Here is a 23,071-nt window from a genome sequence, read left to right on the forward strand (position 1 = left end):
GTACACACACACACACACACACACACACACACTCCTTCAAACACTCTATATAGCCTACATTGGGATTGGTTGATATGATTCTACAACTCAAGAAGAGTGGAAATTACAGAACATCTGCAATGAAATTGGTTTTCTGTGGAAAACTGATGAATCACTTACTGCCAATGACTGGAAGGAAAAATACTTGTTTATGCCCTTATGTAATGAATTTTTATGAGGTGAAGTTTGGTGTTTATTAAAAAAAGAAAAGAAAAGAAAGAAAAAAAACCACTTTAAACCGCCAGAGATGTAAAATAATAGAATTCCAAATTCAAAGCAATGAATTACTGCAAAGACAATCGCAAGTAGAATACTATCTGCTACCAAACACCCAAACAGACCCATTACTCTTATAATGACATTAAAATTTTTCATCCATCCAGTTAAGTGGGGCGGAGAGGGGGGGATGGCATGAAAGGGGGCAGGCATAGCAGTTCCAGTTCAAAGCAGAAAACACATCTGCATTCCTATTTTGAGTTCCAGGATGTTTTCTTTTTTTCTCCTCCTGGAAAAGGAGATGGGGGGGGGAGGGGGAAGCTAAAGCATTTTTCAAGGATAAAATTACATTTCTCAGCAAGTCTTCAAAAAAAAAAAAAAAAACCAAATCAAAGGTCCAAAAGCTTCCTGCAGCCCCAGGAATACAAATTGGAGACAGACTCCTCCCCCATCCTATTTCCCAAAGTTCACACAGCCTTTTCAATTGAAGAAGTCCAGAATCCCATGCAGTGATGCATAGGCAACACTTTTACCCAAAACCTCCACTGAAGTCAGTGGGGCTTGGCTGTAGAATAGGCATGGCTACAGGCTGGCCATGTTAGCTGAAATTTACAAATATTTCCTCCTCGTAGCCAAGAAATTGCCTCGCAGTATCAAAACTCTTTAAGAGTTAAAACAACTGCATTCCCTCTAAAGACGACGGAACAACTTTTAAATAGGAGCGGAAATTAGCTGATGTTCTTGCTTGTGGCTAAGGTGGGGAGACCGTAGCCCTGTGCCAAACTGACTGCTAAACTAATGATTACAACAACTTAATTACCCTCAGTGTGCTTAATATCAACCCCCCATGGATTCCTGTCAGCATGCAAACTGAAACTCTAAGCCCTCATATGGCAATTGCTTTGGGGGAAATTAGCTTGGCTTCAGTTGTGAGGAGTGTGTACAAGTGCAGAGTTCTGAGGCGATAGTTATCTTTCTAATAATCCCTTTTCTTCTTTCGCTTTGGAATTATACTTTTGCTCGATTCCCCCGCCCCCAAACAGAAAAACCGCATCGGCAATAACAGCGAGGGAAAGAGCCAGAAGCAATATATCCACTTCCTAGCCTTTCTGCTCCAGCGCACAAGTATCAACCGAGTGGCCGGCAGTTAGCCACTCTCTTCAGAAATATGGCAAGTGTCACTTTGCGGGATTGGCCTGGTACAAAGCAACACAGGAGCTGCCTTCCACAGAGCAAAACCACTGGCGCAGCTCGCTCAGGGCCTATCTAGCATCACTGATTGGCATCAGCTCTGACACTCCCAGCCCTTTTCGGAGACGCTGGGGGCTAAACCTGGGACAATCCGCATGCAAACCAGACGCTCCACCGCTGAGCTACGACCCATGTCATGAACAGGAAGGGGAATCTGGTGGGGGGTGTTGCTATTACTGGGACAAACAACAAGCATAGAAAGTACTCACGGGGTGATGAAGAATGGTGGTCAGCGTGCAGGAACCAGAGCCGCAGGCCCCATGACCAGAGCCAGAGGGAGCCCTGTCTCCTCAAATACAGCAGGCTGAGGCCTAAGGAGCAGTGGGAGGAATGCTGTAGGAGGCTGAGGCAGACGAGGGCCCACAGCCCAGCTCACTAGCTGGCCAGGTGGTGCTTGTTAGCTGGAGGAGCTGAGTGATTCCTCAGCTGGAGGAGGCTGGGAACAGGTGAGGGTCACCTGCCTTGTCAAGCCCAGGTGCTCCAATTGGCAAGAAAACCACAGCTTGGGTGTTCCAAGGAGCTCTCGGAAAGTTCAGTAAAGCCTCTGAACCTATTGGAGGCATATAACAGCACTGGGAGACGCAACCACAATAAGGTTTGTGGATTGGCCCCAAAGTATTTGCAAGTCAAGCCTAATTTGGTTGATTTGATTTACATCCTTATGCCCTTTTAAAATGTTTTTTTTTGGGGGGGGGACACCATTCGGGGTTTTTTTAAATTAGGTATTTTGTGGTTTCTTCTTCTTCTTTGATCACTCGTAGCCGAGTAAGATTGTCTTCCATAAACATGGTTTTAACAATGAGTCTGTAAGTGACTATGGAGGCCAATTCTGGATCCACACATCGTTGCAGTGGGGACATTGGTTTCCAGGCGGGATTTGATCACAGTGTGGATTTGCCAAGTGTGCCTTCCTCTTAGTATGTTTCTCCCTTGCGTCCTGAGTTTGAGTGTCTTCAAAGCCCAGGGCACCTTTGGTAAAGGCTGTTCTCCAATTGGAGCACTTGCAGGCATGATTTTATTCTGTGAACCATCCTGAGACCCCTGGGTATAGGGTGGTATATAAATAATAATAATAATAATAATAATAATAATAATAATAATAATAATTTGCAGGTGCAGTTGTCTCTATGCAACTAAATCATACTCAGAGTAGACTCACTGAAATTAATAAACTGTGATGTCTTTTTTTATTATTATTACTTTTATTGGTCTACTCCCATACCATCCACAGAATACAACCCAGTGTGGTTGAACTGTATATAAAACTGAATGGGTCCAGTACTACTTGAGAAACAATAGTGTTAAATAGCTTTCCACACAGTTTGTGGCAGCTTTTGATGATGCCATCTCTTCTCTCCTTTTCTTCGCACCCACGTGGTTATATTGCATGTAACCTATTACAAGTGGCTGCACTTATGTTGAGGTTACCAGATTTTTTTCAATGAATCCAGGGACTTTTCAACTTCAATGGATTTTGTATGGGGACTGGATTTGTAAATCCAGGGACTGTCCCCAGGAAACGGGGACGTCTGGTAACCTTAACTTATGTATCATAGAATTGCAGAGCTGGGGCACCATGAGGGTCATCTAGTCAAACCCCCTGCAAAGCAGGAATCTTTTGCCCAATCTGGGGCTTCAACCAACGACCCTGAGGTTAAGAGGCTCATGCTCTACCGACTGATTCAGTTACCTTAAAAAAAGGTTTTCTTTGAATGCACTGACTTATGATGATATAAATAAAATGGACAGAGTTTAATCACTATTTTGTTCTTTATTTGCAGTTCTATTGAGTTTGCAATTCTTTGAAAACCACCATCTTTTTTAATAGCTGTTGATCATTTTACAGTAAAGTAACAAAACCTACAAAGTAGCACAGAATAAGAGAATTCCAGTATTACAGAGAGTTTAAAATTACTGCACGCTAAATTTAACTATCAGGATAGAATAGTCCCATAGAATCCACAAGTTATACATAATTATGGATTTGAGGAAAGCCTAAACAACCTTAATGTGTATCTACCTCTTTCATTTCTAACTTATACTTTAATGGCTGCAGATCTTGCACCTCTGTGCCACATTTAGGACAAGTGAAATACAAATCAAATAAGTAGTTGCTTTTAATACAATAGTAACAAAAAACATGTGAACAGCCAATGGTGTGAGGCAGAGTGGGCCACTCTCCACACAGAGGACATTCCTTGCAACATGCTGCTGAATTATTTTCATTTCTGGTACCCCCTGAAATAGGTAGAGACCAAGAAGAGACTTTGAGTTTGAGCTTTTGCATGTTAATAAGTGGTAAAAGAAAAATTAGAAATTCAGCAAACCCATGCCACAGGAGTTCCCTGTTCATGTATTCAAATCCAATCTGACGAACACTCTGTGGCTGGCAGAACACTGACCTGATTCGCAAAATACGTTCAGTGAGTGTAGCAAACTTTCCCTTCTGAAGAAAAGCAAGGAAGTTCAGCAATTCACAAAGCCTCAGGAGCCCAAACACTATGTTAATAAAGTACTTTGTCTTCCGGAATGACTCCAATGGACGATTGCTAAATAAACCGTAACACCTTTCTTCCAGCCATTTCCCACCGACGGTGCAAATAAGGTACCAATATTTCTGTTGCTTGCTCAACGCTTGGTATTTCTGCATCTGGGATAAGTCGTTCTTGTACTGAATGTTCAGAATAGCTTGCCCCACAGTTGCATTCTTGGAGTAGACAGTGAATCTCCACAAAAAAAGCCACAAGAAGGCTTTAAGCTCTGGTTCAAAGCGAGCCAACAGTCCGGGTTTAAATCCCTGAAAACAGCGAGTAAACTGGGACCAAACCAGCTGTTCCAATGCTTTGTTCAGTTCGAGGGCATCAAGCTGACTTATTCTGAGCACAGGAGTCACTTTCTTGCCACTGTCATCGCCAGATGCCATTGTCAACACGTGGCTTTCTATGATAAAAGAAGAGATTTAAACATATGTATTATTATGATCATCATCATATTAATTTCAATTACAATTTATTCGGCTTTAGAGGAAGTATTTCGTGTTGATGAGCTAGATCACACAAGAATTCAAAGCTGGGAAAATGCAACTTACCCCGAGGTCATTCAATGGCAAGCAGAGGTTTGAAACCTGAGTTTGCTACCCTCTCCTATTGGTTCGCCAAGAACAAACACTGTATATACATACTCGGCGACAGTAATGCTCATATAATTTTCACCTGATATGGTTGGTGTTAATCTTTAAACTGAAGCTTAGAATGTGCAATCAACAATTGCATTTATTATTAAATGTGAAGCATGGTGCAATAGGCTGAACACACAAACACCAATTACTATTTTATTTTTAAATATTTTTCTCTCAACCCTCCACTCTTACCCAAAAAGATAAGTATTTTATTTGGTTTTAGGGAAAAGGCAAAAGCTTATTCCAAACTTTTTTCTTTTTTCTTTTTTTTAAAAAGCTATTTCATAGGTGCAGGTGTCCCCTAAGAAAAATCACAGCACTTCCTATGGCTGAAGTTATTATCAAATATGAAAATTAAGAGGAAGTTCTGGGGGGATTGTATTGCAGTTAAAATAGTTAACATGCCTTAAATGTGGAAGTTGGGTATATTAAGTAGACATATGGGTAAGATAATGAAGAAATCCTTGCCACATAAGCACTTGCCATACAAAATGATGTGGAAGAATATGAATGAAAAGCATGCATGAGAGAATGTAAGCGTATCAAATTAATATACATAAGAGTGTAGCAGAGACTGTGACAAACTTTAGGTACTTAAAGAGAGAATTTTAGCTTCCCTTAAACTAAAACCAACATTCAGACGAAAGCTGCTTCCTTGCAAGCAAGCATCAGGTGTTGCTGGTGGTTTTTTGCAGGGAGCATGCAGAGCACCGGCCAGATCTGCTGGATGCCACCATCAGCCAGCATAAACTGTGTACATACTCCAAGATCCCCTCAGTGAGGGACAATGGGGTAATGATGGGAATGTCCTTTTGCAGGTGAGTTGGAGGAATGCTCGCTGGTGCTGTTGGGAATCCCAGGGTTTTCTGCAACATACAATGAGGACCAAGGGATCTATGGCAGAAGAACTGCTAGGTTGTATTGTGCTAAACACTGGAATAGATTCTTTGAAATCTGGACAGAGTTCTGCACTCTACTGATTTCATGATGGTTCAGTTGAGGTGGTGTTTTTATTTTTCAAGGCAGCTGGTGACCTTGCAGTACCTTGCTCTCATGCTTTCAGCAGTCTAGAACAGGCACCCTCAAACTCGGCCCTCCCAATGTTTTGGGACTACAATTCCCATCATCCCTGACCACTGGTCCCGTTAGCTAGGGATGATGGGAGTTGTAGTCCCAAAACATCGGGAGGGCCGAGTTTGGGGGTGCCTGGTCTACAGGCTGTACATTTTAGGCAGTTGCCTCCTTCCATTCTATACAAGCACAACTTCCTGCTGTCAGTCGGCAATCAGTTTCTTTAATTCCCCAATGTTCTTAAATGGAACTGAACCAGTCAATTGCTTTTATGAAATGTGAAGATGGCTCACAGATTCAAGACTTCTCCCAGAAACGGTGCTAGGTCCACATGTGGCAGATCAATGCGCTTAACTTATATAAATGTATGAACTGGTATGGTTTAATTTACTGCTCCAATTATTCACAGTGCACCATCACTATGCACAGCACATTACAAGAGAGGAAGTCCCTGCCTTGAGGAGGTTACAGTCTAAAATCTGACAATGGGGAAACAATGAATCTATTCATGAGTAATTCCCTGGGTTCACTTCAATCTCAGACCAGCAGGCACAGCCAACATAATTTTATCTGCTTGTTTTGATTTTGGACTAGATTGCTATAAATTACTTGGACAAGCATACAAGGGCTGTTCAACCACGGCAGGAAAAGAAGGTGGAGCTCAAGCAGGGCAAGTTATCCTTAGGCAACCCTTGTCTACTGCACATCCCAGAGTCAATCTGGTGAATAATCTAAACAGTGTTAAGTTACGTGTGTAATACAGTGGGCACAATTTAAGTCAACCTTTTTTCTGTGAGAGCATTCAAAGACAAAATCTAATACCCAACATACCAATGTTGTGTGAACCATGATGGACTCCAAAATACAAGAGTGTATCTGTAGAAACTTACACAAGTATGGCCTCGCAACTCACAACATCATGTAACATCAAGACAACTTCATTCCAGTTGCTGTGTGGATCACAAACACACATTTATTTTCAGTCTTGTGATCATAAACAAACATTTTTTCATTTATTCTTTCATACAGTTCCCCGAGCTCTATAAAGATAGACGTAATGGAAATGAAAGCAAATATACCAGTGTTGCTGGAAACACAAGGAAGCTTTAGTACAACAATAGAGAAGTGAAAGAAACTTGCAGATGAAGTTGATGTAGAACTTAAAACACCTAGAGAAGCAACACAACAGCGAAACTGTGCCGATCACCCAACCAATCCACAGAAGAGTTCTACCCTTGGTCCATCTACATTTCCTACCTGGATTCACTTATTACCTGAGGTATTGGGACACTTTCCTGTCACTAGGTTGCACTGCATAACCCATCATGATAAGCTTCACCAATAACAGTGAACTAACCTGCTTACAGTTTGCTAAAACGACTTTGATCGCAGGTGTACCGCATTTTGGGGAAACATACTTTAAAACTCATGTCAGTTTCCTTCAGGATCTTTACAAACTGAAAATGTTGGGCATGAATCATTGTTTGAAATATGCAACATGAACCTCAACATGAACCATACTAAACCATCCCTTGCTATTTAAATGGCCATCCATACAGCACTTCCCCTTCCAGTTATAACATGCAGTTATGACTGATCTTTTAGCACTCGACAATGAGTGAAGATCGATTGTCTGGCTTGTGTTTGTGGAGTGACCATGGAGAAAAGTTGAAGACCTATCCCAAGGAGAAATTTATAAAAGAAATGATTGATTGTTTTGGCCAAGACTCTCAGAGGCTCCAGTTTTTGTTTGAACGATGATCCACTTTGTATTATATTTTCCTTTAAGTTATGGACAGGCAAGCATTAACAACAACAACAACAAAAAGTCTGACAAGTTTCAGACCTTATGTCTGTTGTTCACTACAGCCAAGGCAGATTCTGTGTAAAAGGTGTGAAATTCAGCCTTAGGGGTTTTTAATTTGGTTTAGAATCCTACAGTATTGTTGTTCAGTGGAAAATATGAAGCTGTGTGTCTTTCTCCTGCCTTAACTGTTATTGTTAAATGGACAAATAAAGCAATTTGTTAGCAATTAGTTTTGAAATGTGTAATCCCAAACAATACAGTACACCACCATGGTTTCTTGTTGCTTCTCTTCAGCACCATATAATGATCTGTGGGGTTCAGTCATATGAAGATTGATAATATTCCATTCAACAATTTGTAGTTACAAGTCATAGAGCTTGCGTCTCCACATTTATTTCTGTGGATGCCCATGACACAATGGCCGCCAATATATGTGACAAAGCTACAGATTATTGAAAACGGTAAACAGATGTGAAAGTTGTAACGTATCTATATCTCTAACTCAAATGACACATTTTATATCATTTCTAACACTAACATGCCTTATGGTTATACAATTGCTTTTGCTATAAATATGCTATAGTTCTCTAGGTGTGGCTAATTTTCCAGAATACAATGGAGATTCTGTGCAACCTCTCAAAATAAAGATTATGTAATAAAATAGGTTTTAAAGAGGGAGGGGAAATGTAGTAAAAGAGGAATGTGACCAGAGAAAAAGAGCAACTCATAACTCAATTCTAAGATTTCCTAGAGGAGGCATGACGGAAACATTTTGTCTATGCAGACATACCTCCCTGGTTCTGTTTATCAAAATTGTTTATGTAATCTATAAGAGAGTTGCTACTGTGAAATATACAGAGACTATATACAATAAGCCCCAAACTTGTGTGCATTCATCTTTACATGCATGGCATTTTTTTTTATAAAAAAAAAGGTGCAGAAAAGGGGCGGAGTTGCGGGGAAAACAATTGTGGCAATCCCATCTGCCATTGAACCCAATGGGTTTTGACTATACACAATGTTGGCTTTAGGTGCGATCCCTAGAATGTAACACCTCACCTATGTTGCAGGTCTACTGTACTGAATTCTGTTCAAAATGCTTCTAGAAAGGGGGTTGTCTAGCTGTGTTCCAGGCATCCTCCCAGACAAGATCAGTCGTAATAGACAAATTTCTCTTAACATCAATTGGTCAACCATCACTAGACCTTTTAACAAGCTGCAGAGTTTTAGTGACCTTAAAAAAAACCCCACAACACTTATGTAATTGTAAAAAAAAAATTAAACTGTCTTGGAAGCTTTTTGGATGAAAAGTAGCATAAACATGCTTTAAATAAGATAAACAGATTGGCTGGCACTCCAAAGAACGGAGCGTAAGACTTGGAACCTCCCCCCAAATCTGCCCTGTAAAACATTCCTTGGCAGGAATGTACATTCCTGGGTGAAGCAAGTTTAGAAACCCATTGTCCTAGAACATCTCAGGGCTTAAAGAGGAGATAGCGAAAAGTTAGATACAGTCAGTATATCTCCTCCACTGCCATGGGCTTGAGGCTAAGATAATAGAGAGGCTTGCTTAGGGTCAGCTAGTCCCAGAGAGTTTGTGGCAGAGATGAGATTTGAATCAGCAACTTCCTGACCTATAACTCACACTCTTACAAACAGCACCACACCAATTTTAATTATATTATGCCCTATGAAGCCGAGAGATATTCTATGAAAGTACAAAGCCTCTGGAAACTCCTTTCCACCGTCTTAGTCAAAACACTGATAACTATAAGGCTCCAAACGGAAACCTTTAAAAATATTATCATTAGCAATGCTCTGTGAAGAGTGTGATCAAGCAAAGCAAACAAGAATTCTTGAGGGGGGAGAAATATTACCAAATGTCACTGTATATACTTTAAAATAATAATGTTTTAAAGATGACGTAGTTCAGGTTTTAAATGTATTTGAGATGTTTCTGACCAGATTTTTTCTTGTAATGTCACCCTGCTTTCCTTTCCGGAAGTAAACCGCATGTCATGTTTTTATATCTGTCCAACAGCTCTTTTAAATAACATAATATATTGCTCATTTTTATTTAACTAAATTCAGGAATCCCTCTTGCAAAACATGCACTGTAAGAAAACAATTTGCTGTATATCACCAATAAAATAGGTATTTCTCCTGATATACTTTAGCATTGCTTACTGAGTATTGTACAAATTATGAATGAATATATTTTATTTAGAAATGCATTATTGACAGAAATCTATCAATAGTAAAGTGGGTATTGTCAAGGGCCTGTCAATATTAATGTAATTATGATTAAGGGGATAACATGGATTTTAGCTTTAATACCAAATAACATCTCCTACATTGCTGCTATCAATATAAGCATTATTATTGACCTGTTCTGAGGCTCAGAACTAGATGTATTACCATTAGGCATATTTGTCAATGCATTCTGCCTACAAAAATTCTACATTTAAATTTACAGGCCTGTAAACTTTGGCAGCAGAAATGTATGAGTTCAAGTAATCTCTAGGGTGTCATTCCCCGCTTCGCCCACTATTCTACTGTAATAAACTAATTTATGCCAATCCAATGTCACTGCCATCTCACTCCCACTCCATCTCATTTTTTAAGCATAATTAGCAGAAAACAAACAGCATTTTCATAATGGAAGGTCACACACATTCTGTTGCTTAATGCATGCTGGCCTTGCATATCTTCAGGATCCAAAGCTTAGACAGAAAAGGAAAATAATGGGCTAAAACTCCTATTGTAAGAAGTTTGACTACTGAAATCCCTTAATTGTGTTGGCTGTGAATGCAGCAGCTTATTAGTGAACCTCTCAGTAAGTAATATTCCAATTGATTCAAACGTCTTATTATCCAAGTGCCTTAGTTCCCAAGGCCATTTACATCAGTGAGGCATGCTGATAATCTGTTAGGCACTCATCACAGTGTAAAATGCATCTCCAGCTGCCAATCAATACCACATCTCTTGTGGGTTACATTGTCTTGCTGGAACATTTTGTGGGGTCTGGGCACACTGCTTAGAGGGGTAAGGGAAAGGGCTGCAGCTCAGTGGTAGAGCATCTGCTTTGCATCCAGAAGGTCACAGCTTCACTTCCCCGACATCTCCAGGTAGCGCTGGGAATGTTCCCTGTCTAAAACCCTGGAAATCTGCTGCCAGTCAGTGTAGGCAATGGTGAGCTAGATCAGGGGTCAACAACCTTTTTCAGCCATGGGCCGGTCCACTGTCCCTCAGACCATGTGGAAGGCTGGACTATATTTTGAAAAAAATAATAAATGAACGAATTCCTGTGCTCCACAAATAACCAAGAGATGCATTTTAAATAAAAGCACACATTCTACTCATGTAAAAACACACTGATTCCCAGACCGTCCGTGGGCCGGATTGAGAAGGCGATTGGGCCGCATCCAGCCCACGGGCCTTAGGTTGCTTACCCCTGAGCTAGATGGACCACTGATCTGACAATAGCTTCCTTTGTTACTAAGGAGCACAGTTACGCAGGGATAGAGAACCTCTGGCCCTCCAAATGCTGGACGACTTCAGCCAAGCTGGCTAGGACTCAGATATCCACCAACTCAGGAGGTCCACAGGTTTCACCCCCCTGGTTTCCATCATGACCTAGTCCTGCGTCAACTCTGCTGGCGTTAGTTGAAGACTTCATTTTGAAAGCTTTTTTAAACAAACAGGTTGTCATAAATTTAGTATATGGAGCGTAACTCTAAAACATTTCCAAGCAGGACCCATCTCTGTAATGAACATTGCTACTGTTTCTGATTACAGAAAGGCAAACAGGACTTAAATAAAGAGAGGAAACCTGAAGTGTCTATTTTCCAGCAGAAGCACTTTGTGGAATAAGTTGTAAAATGTATTAATTGTTACAGGTGATGAAATTGAACTAAATCATCTCACCAAACTAGAACAAAAGCAGGCACAGAAAATCACTTGCACTGATGCTTTTCATCAGTGCTTTTCCTTTTCCTTTTTTTGAGGAAATAACGGTGCCAGTACTCACCATGAAGTTGTTAGAGTAAGTGCCACACTTTTGATACATCCTCCGATGTACCCTCGTCTTCTCTAGATCGCTTCCTGCTTTTTGTATCAACTGTGTTAGGATGTCCTTGTAGCAGCCATGATTCAACATATTTGGTAGGATTGAACTGAGTAAGAGGAGGTCCTACCATCCTGATGAACATCAGAGAAGAAACTGTCCGAATAACCAGAGATGATCTTGATGAAGTTACTGTGAGGTTCATCTGAGATAGTCCTCTTTCACATTCCGTCGAAGATATTGCAATTGTGCTTAAAGCATGCATTAGAGGAAGTAATTTGTCTGGGACTTCATTTTCTTCAAGATATTCATGAAAGCCACAAATTGTTTCCTTTTCATTTAAGCAAAACTTTTGTGCTAGCTTTCTAATTTCAGTTTCACCAAAGGTTAATTGCTTTCCAGGATTTTCTGGCCAATATTTGGAATCTAAAACCTTGGCACATTCAGGCAAATCAGCATCATCTCCTTCAAGTATACACTTTCTAACAGTTTCTTTCAGACTTTCATAGAAAGCAGATGAACTTATTGTAGGGGTAAGTTTTTCATTTTTGTGGAGCTCACTCCCTTTGAACTTCATAGTCTTCTGACTTTGAAGAGCAACACTATAGTATGGACCAGGATTTTCAGTTCGTTCTTCAAAAAGTTGAACTGTGTTCTTTATCTTCCTGTCTGCTGTAAACAAATCAATATTTCGCTCTTGTAAATCCAAACTTAGTTCACTGAGAACTTGGAGAGCGTCACACATAAGACCCAAATCGAGAACAAATTCACATGATGTTATTGTCCTTAAAAGACCCTCATAAAGACAGCGATCTGTTTTGCTTCTTCTCCTGTCTTCTTTTGCCTCCTGAAAGTGATAAACCAGTGCTTCATAATCTTGCCAAACTGCAAAAACTGTGCAAAAGCTAGAAGCAACCCAGCGAGTGCTTAAAATCCTTCCAATTTTCAGAAGCTGAAGTTCTAGAGTTGCTGCACATTCCTCCAATTCCCTAGCATTCTCGGGTGAAGCGTGGTAAGTCACATAGAGTTTGTCCATAAAATTCTTAAAGTGATTAACTCCAACCACTTTGTTCACAGTATCACTGACAGACAATTCCAGACGATGGTTAGCACAACGCCAGAAGATAACACTCGGAAATTTTTCTTTTATTAACCTTTTTACACCACCACGTGCGCCAAACAACACTGCAGCACCATCACAAGTGACAGACAATAAATACTCCTTTAAATAATCTTCTGAGATTCCTAGGCACTCAAGATGACTGATTAATGAGCTTAAAATTCCTCTTGCTGTTGTATCTTGTAACTCAATCAAATCTAGGAAAAGACTAACTGGAGCCGAATGTTTGGGAAGAACTACGCGAATAATAACAATCAAAGTTATTCTGTTATTCACTGTTGTCGATTCATCAATAATTAAGGACATTTTGTTCTTAGAGTTCACTATGTTGCTTATTAATGTTTTTCTCATTTCATCTGCAATATGGTTTAAAATATTAATGCAGGCATTTGTAGAGTGAAAGGTATATCCCATGTCTAGGCCATTAAGTTCCTGTAAATTTATTTCATCTTCAAAGTTGTTAAATGCTTGATTCTTTTTTGCAACTTTGTAAGCGGTTCGAAACACTTTTGTTGTGTTTAAGACAACTTTATCTAACTTTTCATTTTTAGATTCAGATTTTATCCTTTCTGCTGCTTTGTGAGCTCCACTTTCCTTGTGTTCAAAAATCTTTTTTCTTAAAGACATTAACTGTTGTTTGCGAGACTCTCCAAAATGACTAATTTTACAATTTGCCCACTCTACTGAAATTTTCATTCCCATCCGCTTTTCGACAGGAAGACTTCCGATATCTCGGCACACTTTGCAGCCCAACCTTTTATTGTTGACAAAGAGCCACTCATTTCTCTGACAGAAGTCATTTTTCTGCAATAGTGTCCAACATTCGGGCCAATCTTTGCCTGAACTTCCATCCTCTTGACCGCATGTATCCTCGGTGTTAGTTTTGCGATGTTTGAAAGGATCAGAAGTTGATTCCACAATTTCTGCTTCTTCTTCAGCCTTCCTTTTTTGACTCGGTGGCATAAAGTAACTACTTAAGGAACTCATCATGAAAAATGATTGCACCGATTTAACTTGGATCACATGTACAACTGCCTCATCGTGCCTTCTGCAAAGCGGCTATACTGAGCGTAAGTCTGAAAAAGAAAGAGAGGCTGGCGTTAGAGGAATTCCAGAAACAGAACTGGCAAAGACAATGGAGGGGTCCCACAAGGAGGGCTTGTTTTGGCGCTGGCCATGGCACCCACTTCCCCAGCCACACTGCAGGGAATTAGACTAGATGACCCTTAGGGTCCCTTAAAGCCAGATGGCCTCCCTCCCTCCCTCCCGTCCTCATATTACCTGGGACTCTTGCCGCACTGGCTCCGGTGACTTTCTGGCGGCTCCTGCGCCCACCCTGCCACGACCATCGTGAACAAGGCCAGCAGCAGAGCGCACTGCATGGCAGGGAAAGCACATCACACACTGTGCTGCCTGCTCTTGCGCTCCACAGGGAGCGGGACTCGTGCGCTCTGGCCAGCCACGCAGCTACTGACAGGAAGCAGCAGCAGTTATAGGGCCCAAGAACAGCCTCCGGGGGGGGCAGCGGAGCTGGGCCCTGGAATGGCAATGCCCATGCCATGTCTCCTCATGCAGCCGAGCATCTCCAGGAAAAAGTAAGTGCCGGTATTGAGGATCATTGGGTACCACCAGAAAAATAAGCAATGGTTTTCATCCAAGACCCAGTTTCTGGCTATAAGACCCTTTACCAACCTAGTGCTCCCCATATGTTGTTGGACTACAAATCTCACAATGTGCTGGCTGCAGCAGATGCAAGTTATAGTCCTACAACATCTGCAGCCTGCCAGGTTGGTGGAGGCAGGCCTTAAACATGGCCTGAAGGTATACAATGCAACACCTGTGCTGAAGAAGCAGGTTGAAATCTGGTCAGCGTCTGGACAGACTACCTGGGAACCCAGTGTGCTGCAAGTTCCATCATGGAAGAGAGATGTCAATGTAATAAAGATATACTATTTATAAACATGATAATTTCTTAAGAGTAATTCCTACCGTGTGTGCTAGTAAAAGACTCTCAAAATCATTTGTATTGAGTCCATGCCAAGGAGCCTGAGGAGTACTGAGGAATACAGTTGCATGAGAATTCAGCTGCCAAGTAAGAAGACTTCTATCAAAGCTACAGTGTGCAAGACAAACTCATCGGTCTTTGTTTAAAAGGGCCCACATTGGCTGTCTGTAGGCTGCCTCCACTCTACGGGTTTTCAACCCAAACCACAATAGAGAATCTCCTTAGAGACACATACTGTACAATGTATTTTTCTATCTTCAGTCTCATCAAAGATAGGTATGTTACCTCAACAAAAGCCTGACTAGAAGCCCTGAGTATATTATCTCTTAATCACTGTAAAATTAGTTTGCCATTACTATGCCATTAGCTTAAATAACCTTAGAAAAGATTAATTTCATATTACATTTTAAATTTCTATACTCTTCAATTAAGTGCCTACTATCGTTTGAAAGAATAATATAGACTTAGGTTCTCTAACCATTCTGCATAGCTAATAATACTTAACGTTTATATAACTTTCTATGTTTGAATCCCTGAAAATGTTAACTGATTATTTTCATGGTATTCCTGTGAGGCATTGAAGAATTATCTCCATTTTACAAGTAGAAAAGAGGACTTCAAAATTTGAGGAAAAGACTAGGAGAAATCACATGATTTTCATGACTATATTCATTTTCTTAAGTCACATAATCTTTTACTTAGAATTTTAGTCATTTAATTTACAGTTCTTTACTGGATATTGTAAAAAGGATAAATAACTATGGGAAATAGAAGGGAAATATCTAGGTTTGGGAATTTTAACTACCTTGATACAGAGAACTGGACTGATAATACCCCTTTTAATTTTTCATTAAAATCCATTATGTTGCCTGGAGATAATAAACTTTCTGTACCATGCAAGATGCATCTTACTATGCTAGACATCATTGATGGCTATGTCCACAATAATGCTTAAGCCGGAAATGGTAGTTTGGCAAAAATACTGGATGTGTAACACATTTCATTTTACTTACAGCTGAAGAGCAGCTATTATCGCTGCTACTACTGTTACTATGATTTTGCCCAACTAGGGAGTCTGTGTAATTCAAGATTAAAGGTAAAGGGACCCCTGACCATTAGGTCCAGTCGTGACCGACTCTGGGGTTGCGCGCTCATCTCGCATTATTGGCCGAGGGAGCCGGCGTATAGCTTCCAGGTCATGTGGCCAGCATGACAAAGCCGCTTCTGGCAAACCAGAGCAGCACATGGAAACGCCGTTTACCTTCCCGCTGTAGCGGTTCCTATTTATCTACTTGCATTTTGACGTGCTTTCGAACTGCTAGGTTGGCAGGAGCTGGGACCGAGCAACGGGAGCTCACCCCGTCACAGGGATTCGAACCGCTGACCTTCTGATCAATTGGAAACACTGAAGAATGGCAGCTGCATTGATACCTGTAAGACCAACAACTCAAGTAGTCTCTTGAATTTTACATAACTTTTATTCTGGCTAAATGTCCTTTCCCGCCTTACCCCACTCCATCCTGTTGCCCCAAGAGGAACTAGTAGCTTTGGTATATTAACTCAGGTCCTCTCTACTGGGCACAAACTCACTTAAGGCAAATAATTTTTTTGAAATAGATAACTAAGACAGTTGGGTGTCTGTTTTGCCCTTTACCAATAATCTTCATCTCTTCAACCCAGTCTTCTCTTTTAACATCTAGCTGGGTGCACCATTCTGGGAAACTTCAAAGGTGGCTCAGTCCTAATAAGGGTATTACATTACTAATAGAAAGATGCACATATAGTTGATCTAAACAGAAATGGAAAACCCTTTCCTGTACACACACACACACACATATACATATAGTGGAACCTCGAATTCTGAATGTAATCCATTCCAGAAGATCGTTTGACTTCCAAAATGTTTGAAAACTCAATACAGAAGTCTCAATAACATATGTAAACTCAAAATGGAAGCCACATGGCACGTTCGGCTTCCGAAAATTGTTTGAAAACCGGAGCAGTTACTTCTGGGTTTTTGGGGTTTGAAAGCCGAAATGTTCCAGCTTTCGAGACAATCATAAACTGAGGTTCCACTGTATATATCATTGTAATTTATGGGGGGGGGGGTGATACAAGTAACCATTTGACATTCTTGGGTCACTGAAACCTCCTGTTGGTTTTCTTTTAAAGTCCATTTTAAGTACATTTTTCTCCCAGAGTTTTAGTCTTTGTACCATGATACACAAACACACAGACTAAACCACTGCTTTCCATGTACTTTTAAGACACATTCAGCCCTCCTGTAAGTGCAGCTCTCCATTTGCCGGACGGCTGCTAACAAGAAGGTGGAGTCAGTAGTGGCAGGACACAGAGCAGCAGACACAGAAGGAGGAAAGAACACACCGGGCACCTGGGCTAAAGCTAAAGAAAGTTGCACTTCTTATTCCCATAGATCTTCACAGCACTGATCTGCTGTAGTTCTCATTTCAGAACAAAGGCAAGGCTGACCTGACCATTGTTTAAAGCAGGCATCCCCAAACTTCGGCCCTCCAGATGTTTTGGACTACAATTCCCATAATCCCTGACCACTGGTCCTGTTAGCTAGGGATCATGGGAGTTGTAGGCCAAAACATCTGGAGGGCCACAGTTTGGGGATGCCTGGTTTAAAGCATCCACCACTGAAACTAGGTTCTACGTGGGCATTTAAAATCACATAGTCCAGACTAAATGGCACTGCTTTTGGCTCAGCTGTATCAAATGATTGTATTTGTTTTGCTTTAAGGAGGTTTAATAACGTATCTGTGAGACCAAATTTTCATCTTGTGTTTTGGAATGAGTCTCTTAAGGGTGGTTGGAATTCACTTTTCAGATAACTGCTTTCTTCTTATTGCCAAATGTAATTAGTGTGTTATGACAGTATAATACTGACAACGGTTGGTTGTTTTGTTTTTTAAATTCCTAAACATGCCAATGAAGTGCTATGTTTAATTTATTTCACATTTTTCTCAGTATTCTCATAATTTCCATTTCACTGTCTTGGCAGTAAGATGGAGCAGTTTTCCGCTTCCTGCTTAGTTTGTAATCAATAAGAGATTATTGGGGTGGATAAAAAAAATAGTTACATTACATAATATTTATTAAATTGTGTTGAATACAAACATTCATAACTAGATTCTTTTTCAAATCTCAGGTCAGACCTGTTTTCAAACATACTCCACTAAATCCTGTTTAATAATAATAATAATAATTTATTATTTATACCCCGCCCATCTGGCCGGGTTCCCCCAGCCACTCTGGGCGGCTTCCAAAAAAAAAACAGAAATTCTAAAATACAGAAATCCATCAAACATTAAAAGCTTCCCTAAACAGGGCTGCCTTGAGATGCCTTCTAAAGGTCTGGTAATTGTTTGTTTTTTACATAAAAGAAAAAAATAGGGAAAATGTTTTGACTTCAATAGTTGAGCATTAAGAACATGATACTGTACGTACAATAAATCATGCACTGTGTTCATACTTTCCTACAATCATAAATATTTATGACTATCAACCAAATAGCAAGGACATTTACTTTTTATCTCATAGAAAAACACTGTTTTGCCCACTAACTGGAAGCCTGGCCTCTGAAAGTTCTAGATGCTGAGCTACAAGCTCTGCTGAGCCAACTCTACAATGGATTGTGGCCTTGTCTCCAAGTACATGATTTTGCTCAGTGTGCTTACATATGTACATTAAATTCACAGCCCAAGGCAGATATAATTGTGTGGTGCAAATGGCACGTGGGTCTGCATTACCAATTATTTTATATTATGTTGCAAGGTTAGTACACAAGCTTTATTTAGTTGCAATCCAATACGCTGTAACTTGCAGCAGAAAATATATGAATTTTAAAACCCGCATTACAGTATTTAAATCGATCCACACGGTAAACTATTTTTTTAAAATACGGGGTACAAAGTGCTTTTCTTAATTTACAACAGAAGTGAAGTGATCATAACTTAGAACAGGGATATTTGAAAGGACTTCCACCATGTTATATACATAAGTTCTTGAATGAATTATTATGGTATTCGATATGAAGACTTCTGAACATGCATTAACAGGATGCTGAAGTAGCTTTAGATATCTACTGCATTTCTAGTCTCAGGAAGCCCTGAATTATCACTGATAAATGTCTCAATAAACTTCCAAAGAAGTTCAGAACCTACTGCACCAAAATTTAAATCTGAGTCTTCTGCTGTGAAAAACCACAGATCTCACCAAGCTCAAGAACAAAGGATTTTTTATATATTAAAAAATAGCATTCTGTGCTGTATTCTAGTTAGCATCAATGGTAAAATTGCACTGTTGTAGAAGACAGTAACCTGATGTTCCTGGTTCCTTCTACTTGTAATTTCGCTAAATTCTGAAGTCTGATTAACCCCCACATAGGAATTTGTCTGCACAAAGCTAAATGGTAAATGCAGAAGGAATGAGCATTAATTAAACATATTTGCCCCAATCTGGGGGCCTCAGTGTGCACACTGAGTTATGTGCACATTGAGACTTCAGTGATAGAGAATGCTATATAATCCCCCATCCCTTTCTTCACCATTTAAGTTAATGGGAGAGCTCCTGCTGACAGTGAATTCCATGTCTGTATCAGCAGACCTGCAACTCTTATGAAATTTACTGCCTCTGAAAACCTAACACTAATATTCCGTTTCCTGTATAAACAAACAATCCTATATTCCTAAGCAATCCAAATGAAAATCATCTTGGAAAGTAACTGATTACAGCAACAAATAATATAAATTGCTTAACTACCATTTTAAAAAATATAAATGTATGCTTAGATCTGCACAAAATGAGTCAATTTCCATCAATGACAAAATGATAAGAATGATGTGCTTCTCCCCCCACCCCACCTCACTTTTTAATAAGGATAGCAAGGCTTAGAAGAGGGCTTATACGGTGCACTTTTTAGCTCACTCAAATCTTTATCTTAAGGAAATAATTTAAGGGAGGTACCATGGGCTTTGAAAGGAAATTAAAATGTGCCTGCTAATGTAGCATTAATTTCCTTATAGCAATTTTGCTTGGATCAAGTCTGTGCACTGTGCATGCTTTGAATATGTGATTTCAAACTGATATTTCCTTTCTCGCATATGTTACCACATTTAAGAGGTCTGAGATATTCCTTCCAAGGAATACATGACATGTGTGTGTAACATACACACATACGATATGAAAATTGACTCTTTGAGTACCATCAAGATTTTTTTAGGGCACATCTTGGTAATTGTTTCCACTCCTGTGCCAATGGTTTTAACCCTGCCTTCAAAACCTATAGTATTCACCACCTTGTTTTTCTCCATATTAGCTGAGAAATAACCTTTGAATAAGGTCATTGAAGGAAATAAGCAAAGGCAATCTTGCTCCTGGTGGGACTGCTGCTCAAATGTTATTAAAAAGAAAGAAAAAATGGAATCCCACCTGAAAAATGTAATTAATCGTTTCAAAATTCCTCTAACTCTCCTGAACAAGAACCTCCAGATTCACTTTGATTTTGCTTTAGGCAAATTTCAGTGACAAGTCTATTTGAGAGCTCTTCCACAGGACTAATGAACACACACATAGATATGCACACTTATTCTCTTCCCCCCCCAACCCCAGATTCATTTGCTGGAAGGAAATGGGTAGTGAAAGAAGTTCCTCAGATGACCACACCATTGTTCAACCTACTTGTAGAATATTTGCTAAGGCACTCCCAAACCTGAACTGGGCGTGTAAGCAGAATTCACGCACACAAGACTTTGTTATGAGGTAACTGTGATTCTGTGTCTATTTTGGTGCCTCCTGTGAATGAAAGGAGCGTGAGTGTGTTTGTATGTAGGGCACTGTGATTCTCTACAGTCTGGTAACAAAAATCTAGATACTGACTTGTATAGATGTGCAATTTTCTATTCTTGGTGTAATTACATACTGTAACTGTTAAAAGCACGTTTGTCTTAAGAGATATTATTTAGGTAACTAAACAAAACACGCCAGATTTGTTCAAATTAACATGCCTCTTTGCAAATGATTATGAATCACTGAATGCAGAATAATTTGGGATTTGCAATATGCCAACTCTGGAATACTAGGGGTATACAAGGAAGACACCTCAACAAGGTTACCTAAGGGATTTTTTTTCTCATTCTTTAATGTGTGAAGGAGCAAGCAAAACATCTGAAAACAATGTTCACGGGAAAGGATCAATGGCATGGATTTCTCAATGGCACTCCACTGGACTCTGCATCTTGAACAGCTGTTCACTCAAACTTCAAATACAGGCAACAAGTGGGAAGTGCAACTAAATGTTGGGGCAAGAAATGCTCTTTTTCATGACTGGTTGGCTGCTTATCCTGCATTTTTCTGGTATGCCCTATTCCATTCCTACCCTCCTCCAATTACTTGGGCATACTCAGTGTTCAGAGGGCTGTTTTGGGGTCACTCCAGTGTGTGTATGTTTACTTTTGCAAACTTTGGGATCCTTGAAATGCTGCTGCTACTTTCCAGGGCATGGGCAGTGCTCTTCCATCTATGTAAGGACCAACATAACAGATATTTATGTTCACTATTAGTACAGCAGCCCTGGCGCCCTCCAGATGCTGTTGGACTCCCATCATTCCCAACCAGCATGATCAGGAATGATGTGCATTTCAGCCCAAGACCTCTGGAAGTCACCAGGCTTGGGAAAGCTGATACTGTACACTGTATATGATGGCAGGTGCTGATTTCTGTGTTTTTCATTCGTTTTCACTCATCATTACTTTAGGGGCATGAAAAATGCAGGAGCAGGGCTTTGAAACTAACTGTAAATTAGTTTCAATTAGAGGTTTGTGGTTATTCATCAATTGTTGTTTTTTTAAAGCCACATGTAGTATGGCTAAGCCCCTTACTCACCCACCCCATAGAGGAATCAGTCATAGAAATGTCAGTATGATACAGTGGTGTTAAGACTACAGTTGGCTGGATCCAGGTTCAAAACATCACTCAGCTGTGAAGAAGCTCACTGGGTGACTTTGGATTAGACATTCTCTCATTGGAACATTAAGGAAAAACCTCTTGCTGAATCAGAACAAATCCAGCATTATGTTCCCACAAAGATGCCTCAGGGGAAGGCCACAAGCAGAACCGTAGGAACTAGCATTCAAGCCAATCCTAACTTGCATGCATGTTGCAGGGATAAAAAGTGGTGTTAGGAAGAAGGATCATCCATACAACCCTGGAAGGGCCACAGCTCAGTGGCAGAGCACCTGCACTTGCAAGCAGAAGGCCCCAAATTCAATCCCCGGCATCTCCAGATAGAGTTGGGGGAGACCCCCTGCCTGAAATCCTGCAGAGTCACTGCCAGTCAGCATGCAGTCAATACTGAGCAAGATGGGCCAATCGTCTGACTCTGTATATGACATCTTCCTATGTTCCTTGAGAAAAGGGGACAAAGAAATGTAAACAAGCAGATACATGGCAGGCAGAAATTCAACTGGTAACACTTTTTACAAAGCAGGTAGGGATATAACACAAAGAAACTTGGTTTGGGGATGTGCACAGAGGGGGTAACCCAACTTCCAAGATTTTGCTCCCTTATTTATTTCATTAAAATTGTGAAGGAGGAAAAAACAACAACCTCAAAGCAGTTTACAAAAATTCACAAAATTCACTTTCAAGCATACAGACGTCAAAGCACTAAAACAGATGAAAACTACCTCAAGTTTCTAAGCATCTGGATTAGGCTTGCGAGAACACGAATGCTTTTAGCAGGAGCTGGAAAAAGCGTACGGTGAGGCGGAGCCTGCTTGACCTCAATAGGCAGGGAGTTCCAAAGAACAGGCCTCTTCAGGCCTCTTGTGTCCCAGAATTAAGGATGGTCCTGAGCTCGCATTAAACCCCATTTGGGGACCTGCACCCCCACCCCACCTTGACGCCACGCAGCCCCTCTCCCCTCCAGCCCCCCGCGATTCCCTCCCCACCGAGTGCCAGTCTCCCCCCCCACCAAATCCCCCTCCTCCGTCACGGACTGACCTCTCTTTTCCTGAGGGAGGGGCTACTCCGCGAGACCCCGCCGCCCCGTTTCCCGCGCCGACCGAGAGGAAGAGACCATGCAGTTCGGTGACCCGGATTTCGCTACGGACGTCGAGTTCTCCTTCGGGGATTCCTAGAGCAGCCGAGCTTGTTTCCACCACACCGCGCACCTTTCCGCTCTCCTCATCTCTATGGTGCTCCTCGTCCTTTGCTTTCCCCAGCGTTGTAGGTAACGGGCGACTACAGGCGCAGAGCGTCTCCCGAGCCGAAGCAGGAAATACTAATGAGATGCC

The 23,071-nt window shown here is 40.8% G+C and overlaps 2 protein-coding genes across 3 annotated transcripts; both read right to left on the reverse strand.

The window, feature by feature from the left end:
* Nucleotides 1-3,257: 3,257 nt before the first annotated feature.
* LOC118090215 (E3 SUMO-protein ligase KIAA1586) lies at nucleotides 3,258-22,882 on the reverse strand. 2 transcript variants are annotated; one of them, XM_035125631.3, is made up of 3 exons: nucleotides 22,779-22,882; nucleotides 11,593-13,824; nucleotides 3,258-4,446 (listed from the first exon to the last, which is right to left on the reverse strand). In XM_035125631.3, the coding sequence occupies exon 2, from the start codon at nucleotides 13,736-13,738 to the stop codon at nucleotides 11,603-11,605; it is 2,136 nt and encodes a 711-aa protein (XP_034981522.1). In that variant the 5' UTR covers nucleotides 13,739-13,824; nucleotides 22,779-22,882; the 3' UTR covers nucleotides 3,258-4,446; nucleotides 11,593-11,602. The 2 variants fall into 2 exon arrangements, with proteins under 2 accessions (XP_034981522.1, XP_088531753.1); XM_088675627.1 differs by lacking the exon at nucleotides 22,779-22,882 and adding an exon at nucleotides 14,030-16,085.
* Nucleotides 3,342-4,429, reverse strand: PEX2 (peroxisomal biogenesis factor 2). The gene is made up of 2 exons (XM_088676193.1): nucleotides 3,909-4,429; nucleotides 3,342-3,366 (listed from the first exon to the last, which is right to left on the reverse strand). Exons 1-2 carry the CDS (start codon nucleotides 4,427-4,429, stop codon nucleotides 3,342-3,344), a joined length of 546 nt encoding a protein of 181 aa, XP_088532319.1.
* Nucleotides 22,883-23,071: the final 189 nt, after the last annotated feature.

This window comes from Zootoca vivipara, chromosome 8, assembly GCF_965207765.1.
Source record: "Zootoca vivipara chromosome 8, rZooViv2.hap1.1, whole genome shotgun sequence".
NCBI lineage: Eukaryota > Metazoa > Chordata > Lepidosauria > Squamata > Lacertidae > Zootoca > Zootoca vivipara.